Here is a 15,911-nt window from a genome sequence, read left to right as displayed (position 1 = left end):
GATGGGAGCTCTGCACCCCCTGCTGGACTAAGAGGAGAGTTCATGCACCAGCTGGTACACCTCTGAAACTTCAGAATTTATCCCTGGCTTCCTCTGAAACTTCAGACTTATTCTTAGCAATTCTCAATGTTAGCAAATTTTAATCTATGCAAAATAAGAGTCATTGAAATGAGTAAGTCTCAAAAGATCGCATCTGATACTTTCTATAAAGTTAAAAACAACTAACATAGAAAATATTATTTTCATTGCATTACAAATAAAATATTACATGTTACGTAAAACGATATAGAAATGAAAGCAGGCCGGGCGTGGTGGCTCACGCCTGTAATCCCAGCACTTTGGGAGGCTGAGGCGAGTGGATCATGAGGTCAGGAGATCGAGACCAACCTGGCCAACATGGTGAAACCCCGTCTCTACTAAAAATACAGAAGTTAGCTGGACGTGGTGGTGTGCGCCTGTAGCCCCAGCTACTCATGCTCAGAAGGCTGAGGCAGTAGAATCGTTTGAACCCAAGAGGCAGAGGTTGCAGTGAGCCAAGATCGTGCCACTGCACTCCAGCCTGGGTGACAGAGCAAGGCTCTGTCTCAGGAAAAAAAAAAAAAGAAAGAAAAGAAATAAAAGCAAATAAATTAAAAGCATAGAATTCAGAATGGTAATTACTTCAGGGGCACGGATGAACATACAGTGGGGTGACCTATGGTTGGATGTGGGCTGTTCGCCTAGTTTTATTCTGGACACCTTTTGAATAGGCATTTTATTGAAATGACTCTCCTCTTTTGTTTTTTTCCCCCTGTTGTAAAAAGCCCACATCTTCCATTAGAGTTATAAAATTGAACAATAATACAATTAGAGGACAGTAAGACCTGAGCCATGCCACAGTTGCTGCCAGATCTTCGCAGGCAAGCTCTTCTTTCCTGCTTTCTAATACATGGTCTGAGACAAGTGTATCTTTTCCTAAAATCTCTCTCTGCAAGTTTTTATCACCAGGCACCAGGCAATTCCTCAAGACACTACCACAGTCACCAAGGCCTCCTCACTTCATTTTCCTAGGGATGTTTGGAGAGTCTATAAATACTGAATGGCTTATAATGGCAAAAGGGAGAAAATTTTGAAACGGAAAACTGCTTTAAGAAAGTAAAGTGATTCATTCTGACAATTTACTGTCAAAAATAGGGGTAGGTTGGAGGAGAGGACTCACTCAACTCCTATCCCCACTTCTACTTTAATGTAGACTGGCCGACACTTTGTTTTTATTACCACTGGCTGCAGGTTTATTATACTCTGCAGTAATCAATCATGAAAGAAACACATTCAGCTTACACAGAGTGAAACCAAAACAGGGTTGAAGATATCTGCGGTTCCAGTTTATTTAGAGGCAGGCTGGTACTGTGGTAAAACAGATTAGATAACTGCTGGTTTTTCTTTTTTTTTTTTTTAAACATCTTAAAGGAACAGTCTTACTCAGAGGCTTTGTCTTTTCTATCTTTTAGTTTTCTCTTTTCTATCCCCCAGGTCTGGCCAATTTATAATCAGGTTGTGATCACTGAAAGACTCTAGTCTCCTTCGGCTTTCAGCCTAGAGGTGGGGATAATTTTATTCCTGGTTGGCCCACTGTCCCCAGACTATACTTCCATTTAAAGTTGAGCCAAATATTTATCAGACCAATTACTTTAGTTCTTCTGATGTCCAGATCCCATTGAATGAAAATGTTATCCATTTTTTGATCCACTCTACCTCATGCCCAAAGACCAAGTTCCACTTATCTCCACTGTCCTCTGGGAGCGTAGGCCATTATGCCTGGCCAGAGAAATTAGAAAGACACCTACTATTTGCTCAATCACAATTACCTTTTAACTATTAACCATAACTATTAGGATATATTAACCAACCCATTCTTGATTTTATAGCACTTTTACCACATGGAGTCACGGGCAAAAAAGTAATTTGAAACTTTCTTCCCCTCCTCCAACCCTTTCTTACTCTTTCTTACCCTGACTACTCACTCTGTTTCCCACTTCTCATTCTTAGATAGAAGCATCTAAGAATAAAACTATATCAGAACAGGAGATTATGGGAATACCAATCGAGTCTCATTTCAGAGATGAGGAAATTGAGTCTTATTTATCCAGTTTATTTCTCAGGAAAAATAGAATGAGAGAGAAAAGACAAAGAGAAGATAATGAATCAGAAATATATGTCGTTCTTCCTAGAGGTTTTTTTTTTTTTTAACCAAAATACAAACTTTTACATTTTCTGGACAAGAACTCTCATCTGGATAATCTAACATAATGCAAAGTCATGAGGACAAAATAGTGCTGGAAAATAACACCGACCCAGTCTCTGCCTCGAAGTCATCAGGTCCCCTAGGTGCTGGGTCCTGCCCCTTCCTCTCTCTCTCAGGCCAGGCATTTATCCAACAAAGTGTCTTCAGTACACACTCTATTGATAAGGCTAAGGATATGGGCTGACTTTGCCCTCAAAAAGCTTACAGTCCAGCAGAGAGAAAATTAGCATCTAAAATTTGATACCATGTTTTTTGCATACTAAGCATATTGGAATATGAACAAATGTGGCACAGAAAATGGGAAATAATCTTTTCCTAGAACTGTCAGGAAAGTTTCCAGCACTGAGATTGGAGGTGAGGTTTTATAGATAAGTATATTTTGCAAAATAGACAGGGTAAGGAAGGCCATCTCGTGCATGGCAAATAGCACATGAAAGGCATGGAAGAATGAATAGCACTTGGATTTGGGAACAAGAAGATGCAAAGGTGAGAGAAAAATTGTAAGAAAGGGTTAGATTATAAAGTACCTTATAGGTTATGCTAAGAATTTCACTGTATAAAAAATAGCAAGGCACAAATAATTTTACACTGGGGAGAGAAATGAGCAAACAGTGCTTTAGAAAGGTCACTTTGTCAGGAATGTACAGCAGTGCTTTCTAGATTTTAACATACGTTCAATACACCCAGGGATCTTGATAAAATGCAGGTTTTGATTACTAAGTTCAGGGTTGAGGTCCAAGATGCTAATGTTTTCTGGTGATGCTGATGCAGCTGTTCCTTGGACTATGCTTCAAGTAGAAAGGGTAGAGGGTAGGTTACTGGGAGATAAGGGTAAAGTCAGGGAGATTAGTTCTGGGCCTAGTGTAATGATTTGTGTGAGGGATGATGATAACCTAATTAAGAAGTATTAAGGGGGGAAAATGGAGGTGGTTACAGAAATGTTTCAAAAGTAACATCAAAAGGATCAAGGACTGATTGTATGTGAGGGCAGAAAAGGCATAAAAGATGGCTTCATGCTTCTCACTTGGGAGTCTGGGATATAGGGATGCTGTTGCTACCAACCAAGATACAGAATTTAAGAGTTTCAGCCAGGCGTGGTGGCTCATGCCTGCAATTCCAGCACTTTGGGAAGCCGAGGTGGGCGGATCACCAGAGGTCGGGAGTTTGAGACTAGCCTGACCAACATGGAGAAACCCCGTCTCTACTAAAAATACAAAATTAGCTGGGCGTGGTGGCGCATGCCTGTAATCCCAGCTACTCAGGAGCCTGAGGCAGGAAAATCGCTTGAACCCGGGAGGCGGAGGTTTCATTGTGCTGAGATCGCGCCATTGCACTCCAGCCTGGGCAACAAGAGCGAAACTCTGTTTCAAAAAAAAAAAAAAAAGAATTTAACAGCTTCAAAAATGATCAGCTACAGTGGGAAGATTAGGTGAAAACAGGTAACAGAGCAAGGTGAATGGTATTTGAGGTACTACAAAACATCCAAGTAAGGCCGGGCGCGGTGGCTCACGCCTGTAATCCCAGCACTTTGGAAGCCCGAGGCGGGTGAATCATGAGGTCAGGAGATGGAGACCATCCGGGCTAACACGGTGAAACCCCGTCTCTACTAAAAAATACAAAAAATTAGCCGGGAGTGGTGGCGGGCGCCTGTAGTCCCAGCTACTTGGGAGGCTGAGGCAGGAGAATGGCGTGAACCCGGGAGGCGGAGCTTGCGGTGAGCCCAGATCGCGCCACTGCACTCCAGTCTGGGCGACCGAGCGAGACTCCGTCTCAAAAAAAAACAAAACATCCAAGTAGACAACGTCAGAAGATTGTTTTGGATATTTGTGTCTAAAAATTAGGGAAACAGCTCAGGTATAATTATAGATTTTAAAATCATTAGAATTAATTACAGTGAAAACCATGAAAAGAAATAAATTACTTATAAATTACCTATGTGTTGGCATAGACTGTAAAGAGAAGAGGCCAGAGGATGGATTCCTAAGAATCATCAACAGTGAAACAGCTGATGGAAAAGATCCAGGCACACAGATGAGAGGGAACAGCTGGAAAGAGAGCAGAGGCACCAGGCAGAGCAGTATCTTTTTTTATTTTTTTTTGAGACGGAGTTTCACTCTTGTTGCCCAGGCTGGAGTGCAATAGCGTGATCTCGGCTCACTGCAACCTCCGTCTCCCGGGTTCAAGCGATCCTCCTGCCTCAGCCTCCAAAATAGCTGGGATTACAGGCGCGCCTGCCACCACACCAGACTAATTTTTCTATTTTTAGTAAACACGAGGTTTCACTATGATGGCCAGGCTGGTCTCAAACTCCTGAATTCAGGTGATCTGCCCACCTCAGCCTCCCAAAGTGCTTGGATTACAGACGTAAGCCACCGCACCCAGCCAGCAGAGCAGTATCTTAAGGACTGAAGGAGCTAAGTTTAAAGGAGTGGTTATGGCCTTGAGTACCAAGGAGAAAGAGAAGTCAAGTAAGAAAAGGACTGAGACAGGCCCCATAAACCCATCAAAGTCTCCCTGTCTTCTAGAGCACAACAGTGCTCTAGAAACACTAAAACAGGGGGAAAGAAGCCGAGAAAGACAAAGATGCTCTTTCCTAAGCCACTGGAGGATCCACAGCAGCTCTTTAGTTTCCGCATCTGTGCTGCAAATTCAAACTAAAATCTTAAGCCTGGCCCCAAATTTTCTTGCTCTCTTAGGTATAATGATTGTATTGTACCATCTTCCACAGAAGAAACTACACAGTGAGAAGAGGAGTTATTTCTCAATTTACTAAGTCACAAGTAAACAATCTACATGACAAGATATAAAGGATGTTATGGTTTGCAGAACACATTTGTCTCCTTGGTAGACTTTCATAATGGGTGGTGGTGGCAACAGCAGTAAAGGTGGTGGTGATAGTCATGGTGGTGATGGGGATAGTGATGATGGTGATGGTGGTGGTAGGGAAGGTGGTGGTGACAACAGCAGTAATGGTGGTGGTGATAGTCATGGTGGTGATGGGGATAGTGATGATGGTGATGGTGGTGGTAGGGAAGGTGGTGGTGACAACAGCAGTAATGGTGGTGGTGATAGTCATGGTGGCGATGGGGATAGTGATGATGGTGATGGTGGTGGTAGGGATGGTGGTGGTGGTGATGGTAGTGGTGGTGGTGATGGTAGTGGTAGCGGTTATGATGGTGATGGTGAATGGTGGTCATGGTGGGTGGTGGTGATGGTGATAGTGATTGTGGTGGTGGTGGGGGGGATGGTGGTGATCACTGTGGTGGTGGTGATGGTGATAGTAGTGGTAGTGATGGTGGTGGTGATGGCAATAATGGTGGTAGTAATGGTGTGGTTATGACAATGGTGATAGTGTTAGGTAATGATGGTGGTGGTGATGGTGATAGTTGTGTGTGCACGTGTGTGTGTGTGTGTGTGTCTTAGGGCAGAAGGGAGAATTATGAGGTAGACAAGCAGGACATTGGGAAGGAAATAGAAGGATATGGTGTAGCATTTCCAGATAAATAAAGGAAATACAGGTAAATTCAAATTCCAAATAAACAACAAGTAATTTTTAGTATGAGAATGTCCCACACAAATTTAATTTGGTGTCCTGTATTTTTATTTGCTAAAATCAAGCAATCCTAGTGCATTCAGTAAAAGAATCCGAGCAAGAGCTGACTTCTAGCTGAGGACTCTAAATGCCTTACATAGTATTGCCTGCTAGTATCCTTGAAATAAGCTCCTTAGCCATAAGCTAATCAAAGATAATCCTGTACAGAAACCAGGATGTATATGAGAGGAACTCTTAAATATTCTGTAAGAACAGAGTTTTTCTATTTCTATAAATGCAAAAAATATTTGAACAATATATTACATATAGAACAGAAGAAAAACCCTCCACCTCCACCTCCCACCTCCTCATATCTGGAATTAGGGTGAAAACCAAGTCCTTACAAGTTTGTGGTTCTTGCCATGGAGTGGCCATACAAGCTGTGGATGTCATAATGAAGGCCCCCATGAAACTCCGTGTCCATGCAGAGAGTTCTTGCAAAAAGTAAGTGATCCAGAACTCCTGGAGGGAAATACTCATTAGTGAGGCACTTCCTCATTAACCATCATTAACAAATTAGCGGCCCAACTATTTTCTTCCTGATTACTGTACCTTCCCCACCAATCTCCACCTGACCAAATCCGTTCCAGATTTTAAATTCTATCCTAAATGCTATTTCCTGCCTGGGGCTAACATTGAGACCTCCAAGGAGATGGATTATTAAAATTAATCTGCATTCCCTTGAGCTCACAAAGAATCCTGGTGAGGGGAGGCAACTGAGAAACACGCTCAAAGCAAACGCAGTGGATCTGAGCCCAACTATAAAACATATAGTGTTTATCTACATATATTTAATCAAGAGAAATTGAGTGTACAATGTATAGGTATGAAGGCAGAGAAAGGGAACTTTTTCTTTTTTATAATACAGTCACACTTAAAAGAAAAATAGAGGCTGGGCACAGTGGCTCATGCCTGTAATCCCAGCACTTTGGGAGGCCGAGGCAGGTGGATCACCTGAGGTCAAGAGCTCAAGACAAGCCTGACCAATATGGTGAAACCCCGTCTTTACTAAAATTACAAAAATTAGCCAGGCATGGTGGTGTGCGCCTACAGTCCCAGCTACTTGGGAGGCTGAGGCAGGAGAATCACTTGAGCCCGGGAGGCGGAGGTGGCAGTGAGCCAAGATCGTGCCACTGCACTCCAGACTGGGCGACAGAGCGAGACTACATCTCAAAAAAAATAATAATAATAAGATGTGACATTTGGACATTTGGGTAGTTTGACAGTTTGATGTGTAAGTACTCAAATCCTACCTCTGAGAATTATTGTTTGCATTTTCCCTTCCCCAAGCCTGAAATGGCCTTCTCTGCCACTTCCTCTCCTTGTGAACCCTTCACTGGGGCCGTATCTACCTTCCTTCACAAAGTCTTGCCCATACCTAGGACCTGAGTGTGAGGCACAATTCCAGAAAGTGGTGGGACCAGGAAAGACTGAGGTTGAGTTTTTCCTATGCAGTATAACAGAATCGAGGTTTGGAGTTGGAAATTAAGTTGAAATGTAAGATGGGAAGAAAATTCTATTTCTTGCACAGCTTGGTGTGTGGCATGAGATTCACAACCACTTCAGTGCTCTTTCTCATGCTAATTAATGTGCACTATGCAATCCTGGAAAGGGGAGGGGCTGCCTGGCTATGAGCAAAAGTGGCCGGTCATATGTGAGTAGACAAAATGCTGGGGGTAAGGAGTGGGGTGCCCACCACAAGCAAGCAGAAAGTGATAGGATTGAGGTTTTCCATAGGGAAAAAAAAAATCAAAAACAAAATTTAGTTTTGGCCAAAAAGAGGATTGAGAAATTAAGAAAAAAAAAAACATGATAAACTAATCCAGAGTGGAAAAAAAATGGGGGGATCCAGACAGAGCAGAGAAGAACAAAGAGTAAGTCGAAAAAGCAAACAGTAGATGTTGCAAGAGGTCAAGACTTCCTCCAAAAAATTATTTACTCCTTAAGTGACCAAAAGGAGTTAAAGAAACAGCTGTACCTTGGTCTCAGGGGTATAAGTAAAGTGGGCAAATCAGAATACACTGACTGTTCAGATGCCCAACATGCCAGTGTTCTCTTTCTGGAAATATAAGAAGATTATACCTTCCCTTGAGGTTAAGCTGAGGCTACATGACCAGATTCTAGCAAAGAAATGTGGGCCAATTGGGTACACCTCCCTTCTAGGCCTGCCCGTAAAATCTTCTCCACCCTCTCTCTCCCTCACCCAGGAAGCCAGAAACAAAGGTCTCTGAGGAGATGGGAGAACCAGACATAGATCCGAGTCACCACTTGGATTCAAGTCACCCATCCCTCACCAGAGTATGATGTGAGAAAAAGTAAACGATTATTGTGTTAATCCACTGAGATATTGGGGTTTATATGTTGCCAGAGCATAGTGTATTCTATACTGCCACTGCCACCCGCCACCTCCACACATATTCTTTCAAAATCAGAAACTGGAAAATTGACCTTGACTAGAAATGGGACCTATAAATGGGACCTTGAAGGCACCACTGATGCTTTAAACTGTTGTAAATGATCAGAGAGAGAGGGAGGAAGGGAGGGAAAAAAGAAAAAGGAAAAAGGGAAGAAGGAAGGAAGGGAGGGTAAGGAGGAAAGAAGGAAGTAAAGAATAAAGAAAACAGTTAAGAAGATTACAGGTTTACTTCAGTTTAAGGTAGTCTGTATCCTGAAGTGTCCTGAAATTCTCATAGATTTTAAAATTGACACCTGAGGGATTTGGGGGAAATGAACAGGATGAAAGCATTTTGAACTCTAGACTGGAAGGGCAGCCAGGGGAGGTAGGCAGGCTCAGACTTTGTCACATGCTTGCCCTGGAGTTATGACAGCAAAAGGGTAATCAGAGACCCAACACTGCTGCAGAGACTTCGGCAGAGGAGTGTTCAGGATGTTTAGGAGACCCCTTGGACTAGGAAGTGAAATTGCTCCCAACCACCCTGAGTATTACTGAGGGTGTTTTAAACATGGCTTATTCCTACATCATAGCAAACAGGTGAAAACTTACTAGGAAGAAAAGGAGGAAAGTTCAAGTTGTTGGATTCACACTGGTTATTAGAAGCTTGGAGTAAGCTAGATACTTCATTCATTTCCTTCAAAGACACAAAACACACAAAGTGTAAAATGCGATTGAGCTACATTTAGCTGTTGAGAAATGCTTACTGAACTAGGAGCCAGGATATCTGGGTCCCTTATCAACTGCTTTTTGGATTTTAAATAATCTCCCTAATTTTTCTTATCCTCTGTTTCATCCTTTATAAAATTGAGTCATTGGATTAGGTTATATATTTTTAAGGTATGTTCCACTTCTAAATGACAGTGGGCACATTTTTACTTTTTATAAATTGATTTCAATCAGCTAATTCAGAAATACCATTTCAAAGGTTGATCCTTGCCTTACAAATTGTAAATATTTATTGTTACTGTTAAGAACCTAAGATAAACTAACATTTCTATTGTTAACTGTCCCTATCCTTTATTCCTCTGAGTGAGGAACAATAAGAGAATATAATTAAGATCAAATCTATTTTCTTACATGAATTAAAAATAAGTGATGTCTAATCTTGGCAACAAATTTTCTTTATCATTGCACATCTTATTCATCAGAGTGCTTCCAAAAATGGCTGCTCCAATGCCCTGCACGTTGGCACTCAGAGAACATTTGTTGAAGAAATTCCTATTGTTCTTCCATAAAAATACGAGACCCTCATTAAATTATTCTCTAATGATTAATTTAAATTTTTATGAATCAATGCTACAAATAGTAGCAATTATAACACTGTTTTAATAAAACAGTATTTTTAAGCTGACAACCAGTTAATGGAGAAAGCAAAAACTTTATCAAAATGAAATAACCAGTTGATGAAAGATGCAGGATAAGAACCTAAGGCTCTTAGGAGCCTAATTCACTGGATATAGACTCAGCCTTAAGTAAAATAATTTTGAATACTACTACGTAAAGCAAACTATTTTTTATTGACATTTATTTGACATCAAGGTCAAAACTCATCTGAAAATTTGGCGTTATCTGTTTCCAAAGGAAATTTGAGTCAGGAATAATAACTTACAATCCACACTCCATCAAACTCCAGATGATCATGAAATTTAGCGACCTGATCTGTCCACCACTCAGTGCATACTGGATTGGTATAATCGGGAAAGACTGTTGGTCCCGGATATCCCTAGGACACAGAGGAAGGCAGTGGCAATCAGCTTGGTTGAAGGTTTTTCATTTTTACCGACAGTGATTTCTTCTACTAGGAGCCTCATTTTGCTGTCATTTTAGAAATAAAATGTGTGACTACCCCAACAAAAACCAAACAATAAAATGCATACAAGGAACAAGAGGAAAAAACAATAAAAGGAAAAGCAACAGAGTAGATCAATGAAAAGCCACCCTAAGTCCTTTTCTGTGCAAAAGAAAATTTAAAAAGTACAACTGCATTATGTCAGGCCAGCTGGGAGACAAATTGTTTAAAATACTAGAAAGTCTATATATTATTTTTCAAGAGAATGAACTTTTTTCAAGTGTTGTTAATTAAAGGTCACATAAAGTCTACTTTGAATAAGTATGATTATAAATAATGTGTTGATATTTTTGGCATATAAGCAATATTTTATAAATGGTTGAATGAAGTTTGCGCTTCTTACTCAGGTCATTTTTTAAATTCTACCTCCCTTTTCTGTCTATGTCTATCAAACAATAGCTTTAAAGATTTTCCACAACAAAGATATAACCATAGCCAAATTTTTGAAAATTCTTAATTAAAAGGATACCAGTTTTTGTGAAAAATTTTTGCTCATTTTCCCTATAAATTTATAGATTGTAATTTAGAAACAACTTTACACTCCGGGAACAAAATGAATACATATTTTGAAATGTGGATACTTCTCAAAACTCAAGATGGGAGCTTGAAATACCCACAGTAAATGGAATGAGCTCCTGGCTCTTTGTTTTAGGCGATGGGCATCAACTAACAATTAGATGTAACTCCGCACCCCAGGAAACAGGTGGTGTCACAAAACAGTCACCTACAGCAACATTCAACCTAGAGCAAGACAGCAAATTTTATTCAACTAAGTGCATTTAAAACAAACCACTGGACCGGCATGGTGGCTCACACCTGTAATCCCAACACTTTGGGAGGCTGAGGCAGGTGGATCACGAGGTCAGGAGTTCAAGACCAGTCTGGCCAAGAGAGTGAAATTCCGTCTCTACTAAAAATACAAAAATCAGCCAGTCATGGTGGCAGGCACCTGTAATTCCAGCCAACTGGGAGGCTAAGGCAGGAGAATCGCTTGAACCTGGGAGGCAGAGATTGCAGTGAGCTGAGATCATGCCACTGCACTCTAGCCTGGGCAATAGAGCAAGACTCCATCTCAAAAAAAAAAAAAAAAAAAACACACACACACCACTATGCACCTCCGCTACTGCTATCTCTGCCAACATCTTAGATTAAATGATTCATGCCATTTATTGGTCAATGAAGTCAACCATCTAATTCATTCTTTGTAATTATATGCAAATTCTTAATTATATATCACTCAAATATGAGTACTATTGAAATGACTCATAAGTGTGGATAAAATTTTAGGTGAGCAAAATAATTTTTATTTGACTATGGACTCTAAATGCAGTATATAAATATGGGCTTATCTAATATTTTAGAAACTAGCTTCTAACGAAACAGTAAAAGCAAAGACTTGGTGTGCAGAAGGAAGAAAACTTTCCTACTGCTTCATGAAAAGTTAGAATCAATGAAAAAAAAAGTAAATAGAATTAAGCATCGAAAGAGTCAATGAAAGGAATTAAGTGGGCAGAGTTTGGTAAGGGATCATCCACAACCCTGAAAAGACAGTTTCGCAAAATAAACTACTCAGGAGCAACAAGATCTGCAGTCACGTGAACTCTCTAGATGAAGCAACAATTTGAGTAAATCTTACAGAATCCAATCATCTAGGACTGACCCTACATATAATTGAAATTGCCTATGTGATTTGATTTAAAGTACTCTCAGAAATTTAATTATCCTGAATATAGGCCCCAGCTCAGCCTATTCCACTGCCTGAGTCTGCTACCTCAGAATCAAAACTATGCTCTATCTGTAAGTCTTGTGTAAATTTAAAATATAGGTTAAGCATGGTGGCTCACACCTGTAATCCCAGCACTTTGGGAGGCTGAGGCAGGCGAATCACCCGAGGTCAGGAGTTCGAGATCAACCTGGCCAATATGGAGAAACCCCGTCTCTACTAAAAATACAAAAATTAGTCAGGCATGGTGGCGTGTGCCTGTAATCCCAGCTACTCAGGAGGCTGAGGTAGGAGAATCACTTGAACCCAGGAGTCAGAGGTTGCAGTGAGTCAAGATCACTGCACTCAGCCATTGCACTCAGCCAGGGTGACAAAAGTGAAACTCCATCTCAAAAAAATAAAAATTAAAACTTAAAAAAAATAAAATATATTAGCTGAGATCAGTTCCACATTAATCTATGAGCATCTTGCTATATTTTTGTAGTTGAATTTATTGTCTTGGGAAAGAGAAATTTGGAGGTGGGAGGGCTTTAGGTAACTGATTTTTCTTCTAGTTATATATTGCTTCTCAATTATCTATGGTATTAGAGGATCAAGGCTAGCTTTTTAAATTCTTCAGGTTTTTAATCATTCTATTATTATATCTACTGGTTTAAAATAGTAATAAAAGAAACCTCTAAAGCCATGAAAACAGTAACAATATTGTAACTTGCCTTTCACTCATCTTCGTACCAAAAGTACAACTCCCCAAAACAATCATAATTTACTTTGATTTTCTTAAGAAATTACCTCCCCAACAGCAAAGCCATTGTTCCCCAAGATCCACACTCTCTTTAGGCTTCCATTATTATAGGGCTCGTAGTTAGAGTTTTTGGAGATGCCAGGATTCTAATAAAGAAATATGATATACATATTATTTTCATAAATTTTTTGCACTACAAAAGAAAAAATAAGGTAACAAGTGTTTGAACGTACCATAATAATAAGATATTTCTGTCCATTGTCATGTAACTCCTTGACAAAATCTGGGAGACCAGAGTAAGCGACTTCATCAACAGTGAAATCCTTCTTTCCATCCATGTAGTCTATGTCAGAATACTGGACATCCTGAAAGAGAGCTCTGGTCAATCAGAACCTAGGAAACGGCACTGTGCTGATGGAAAGTATTACAGCTCTGGTTCCTGACCATTGAAAATGAAACCATATTTTCTAATGATCCTGGAATTTCCAGGGCTTGGCTACTTCTTAGGAGAAAATAAGTTATCTTTGAAAGACATGATTGCTGTTTGGTTGCTGTTTTACCTCCTTGTCCTGACAGGTGCATGTCATAAGGTATTGGGAGGGACTTGAGAGCAGGAATTGCATCTTGTTCATCTCTTTAACTTGAGAGCTTGGATGCTTGACATAAAACAGATGCTCTTTAAATGATTGTTTGAATGAATCATATTATTAATGTTATAACCATGTACTAACTTAACCCAAGCATCGAGCCAGAATATATCATATGAGGAGAAAATGATCTTTTGCCCTACGAAAGTGCTAATGATTAACACAGATCAATGACAAAAAGATAAAGCCTTACTCAACTAAACTCTCATGCACACATTTTTCCTTGTGTTTGCATATCAGCCTAGGGAGCAGGTGTTATTCTTAGTGAGCAAATTGAAATGTGGGGGAGTTCAGTGACATTTCCCAAAATACATGCACTGGGAGGTGGGGGGGCTGATGAGGGCTTTGGGGACAGGCTCTTTGGCTTCAGAAGCTCTTTTTTTCCCCAATCTGCCACCTTCCTCAAAGACAAAGGAAGTGTTCTTCTAAGTGTTCCTCAAGTATCACACAGTAGGAGTCTCGACCTTACAGGCCTGAAGGAAAATGTGGCTTATGGCCTGTTGCCCAAAGTGGCATCAACTGTTCTAATACTGAGCAGTCATTTAGGACCCAGGTGTCCTCCACAAACAAATGTAGGGAAAGATTCTATTTGTGGAAGAAAATTCTTCCTGGAATTGGATGTTTGCAGATAATAGATATGGGAGAAGTAGAATTAAACACAATCAATTCCCCTTTGACACCAAAACACATTGACCATCTGTTTTTTTTTTTACAGGAAAAATTGATCCCCCTGCCTGCCCTCATCACTACTCTGAGAGGGGATTGAAGAACCCTGAAAGCAGGCCAAAGCCATGTCCACATGTTCAGTCTTCCTTCAGATGTTAACATTATATTCTTTTTTTGTTTTTGTTTTTGTTTTTTTTTTTTTTGAGATAGAGCCTCACTCTGTCACCCAGGCTGGAGTGTAGTGTTGCGATCTCAGCTCACTACAACCTCTGCCTCCAGGTTCAAGTGATTCTCCTGCCTCAGCCTGCTTTGTAGCTGGGATTACAGGCATGTGCCACCACACCTGGGTAATTTTTTTTGTATTTTTAATAGGGACGGGGTTTCACCATGTTAACCAGGCTAGTCCGAACTCCTGACCTCAAGTGATCTGCCCGCCTCAGCCTCCCAAAGTGCTGAGATTACAGGCATGAGCCACCGCACTGGGCCAACACTATATTCTTACATGTTTCAAAATCCCAAAGAGCTACCCCCAATAAGTTGTTTTGATAAATTCATTAGCCACATGTTATGCATCTCCTGGAGAAGATCATCAACTATTACACACTTAATAATTATCTTGACTTACTGGTGGACATTGAACATCATAAACACTGATGCAACCATGAAGCTTCAAAATTAGAGTTTATCAGATCTGGGAGGAGTATATGAGGTCACCGTGAGCAACTCATTTACTGTAAGTTGTTATAATCATCAGCTCTTGTTCCTCATGTCACCTCCAGTGTTGCTTTCTCTAATAACATAATAGCTAACTTTGATGACGTTCACCATCAGTGCTAGATGCTTCAACATGCACAGTATAAGGCATTCCTTACTACCAGCCCACCAAAGTAAGTCTTACGCTCTCATTCTATAAAGGTGGGAACTAAGGCTCAGAGATGTTAATTAACTGGCACAACACTGCACAGAGCTATGAAGAGGTAAAGCTAAAATTCAAAGCCACCTCTATCAGGCTTCATTAACAGTATACTTTTCATGCTCAGATACATAATTTAACATGCAAATTTCTGCCAGCAAGTGTGCCTGTCTATCAATCTATTGATGTATCTATATTTTTCCTAATACATTGAATTTAATGCAAAAAATAAAAATGGGAATTGGTGTCAACTGCATGGTAAAAGAAGTTTCAACTTACATATGGTATCTCAGCTAAACGATTTCGGCTTACAACTTCTTTCAATTTATTGATGCCACCATAATCCCTGCGACTAAGCTGGAACCCAAGACTCCAATAGGGAGGCAAGAATGGCCGTCCAACAAGCTGAAAAGATAAGTAAGTGTGTAGGCTTTTAGAATAACATTAGCCCCATTTCATTTTCTGTGAAGTTCCCAGAGCTGAAAACGTCAGAGCTAAGAGTAATCTGCTAGAATAATTTATGAAATTCCACAATCACATCCTTCTTTACTAAGTACATAAATGTATTCCCAACATCAGACACTAATAAAATTTGCAGAAAATGTTTCAGTAATGGTGTCATCTTAGGGGAAACTGGTGACATTCATTATTCTATAAGTGTTTTTCTGAATATTTGTTCACAGTGTGGCAAGGGCTAATATGGGCACTTGGAATATAGTGGCACAGAGCAAACATAGCTCCTGCCCTCAGAGAGCTTAGAGGAAATAAATAAATGCCTAATATAATTTCAGATAGTGGTGTGTGCAAAGGGTAAAGGAATAAGAACTGATGGGATTAGGAGTGAGATTACAGGCACACGCCACCATGCCCAGCAAATTTTTGTATTTTTAGTAGAGACAGGGCTCTGCCATGTTGGCCAGGCTGGTCTCGACCTCCTGACCTCAAGTGATTCGCCCACCTTGGCCTCCCAAAGTGATGGAATTACAAGCGTGAGCCACTGCGGCCGACCTCAAGTGTCTTCCTTTTCTATAATTTGAGTC

The 15,911-nt window shown here is 40.4% G+C and overlaps 1 protein-coding gene across 1 annotated transcript in view; it reads right to left on the bottom strand.

The window, feature by feature from the left end:
• Window positions 1–15,911, bottom strand: part of MGAM2 (maltase-glucoamylase 2 (putative)) — a 111,649-nt gene that overhangs the window by 69,511 nt on the left and 26,227 nt on the right. The window contains exons 10-15 of the mRNA XM_031013481.2: window positions 15,151–15,276; window positions 12,879–13,010; window positions 12,693–12,791; window positions 9,941–10,054; window positions 8,881–8,965; window positions 6,221–6,338 (exon numbers count right to left, since the gene is read on the bottom strand). Coding sequence (XP_030869341.2) covers window positions 6,221–6,338; window positions 8,881–8,965; window positions 9,941–10,054; window positions 12,693–12,791; window positions 12,879–13,010; window positions 15,151–15,276 — 674 coding nt within the window. The remainder of the gene's footprint in view (window positions 1–6,220; window positions 6,339–8,880; window positions 8,966–9,940; window positions 10,055–12,692; window positions 12,792–12,878; window positions 13,011–15,150; window positions 15,277–15,911) is intronic.

Source organism: Gorilla gorilla, chromosome 6, assembly GCF_029281585.2.
Source record: "Gorilla gorilla gorilla isolate KB3781 chromosome 6, NHGRI_mGorGor1-v2.1_pri, whole genome shotgun sequence".
NCBI lineage: Eukaryota > Metazoa > Chordata > Mammalia > Primates > Hominidae > Gorilla > Gorilla gorilla.
The sequence above is the reverse complement of the archived record's forward strand: the minus strand, read 5'-3'. Positions and strand labels throughout refer to the sequence as shown.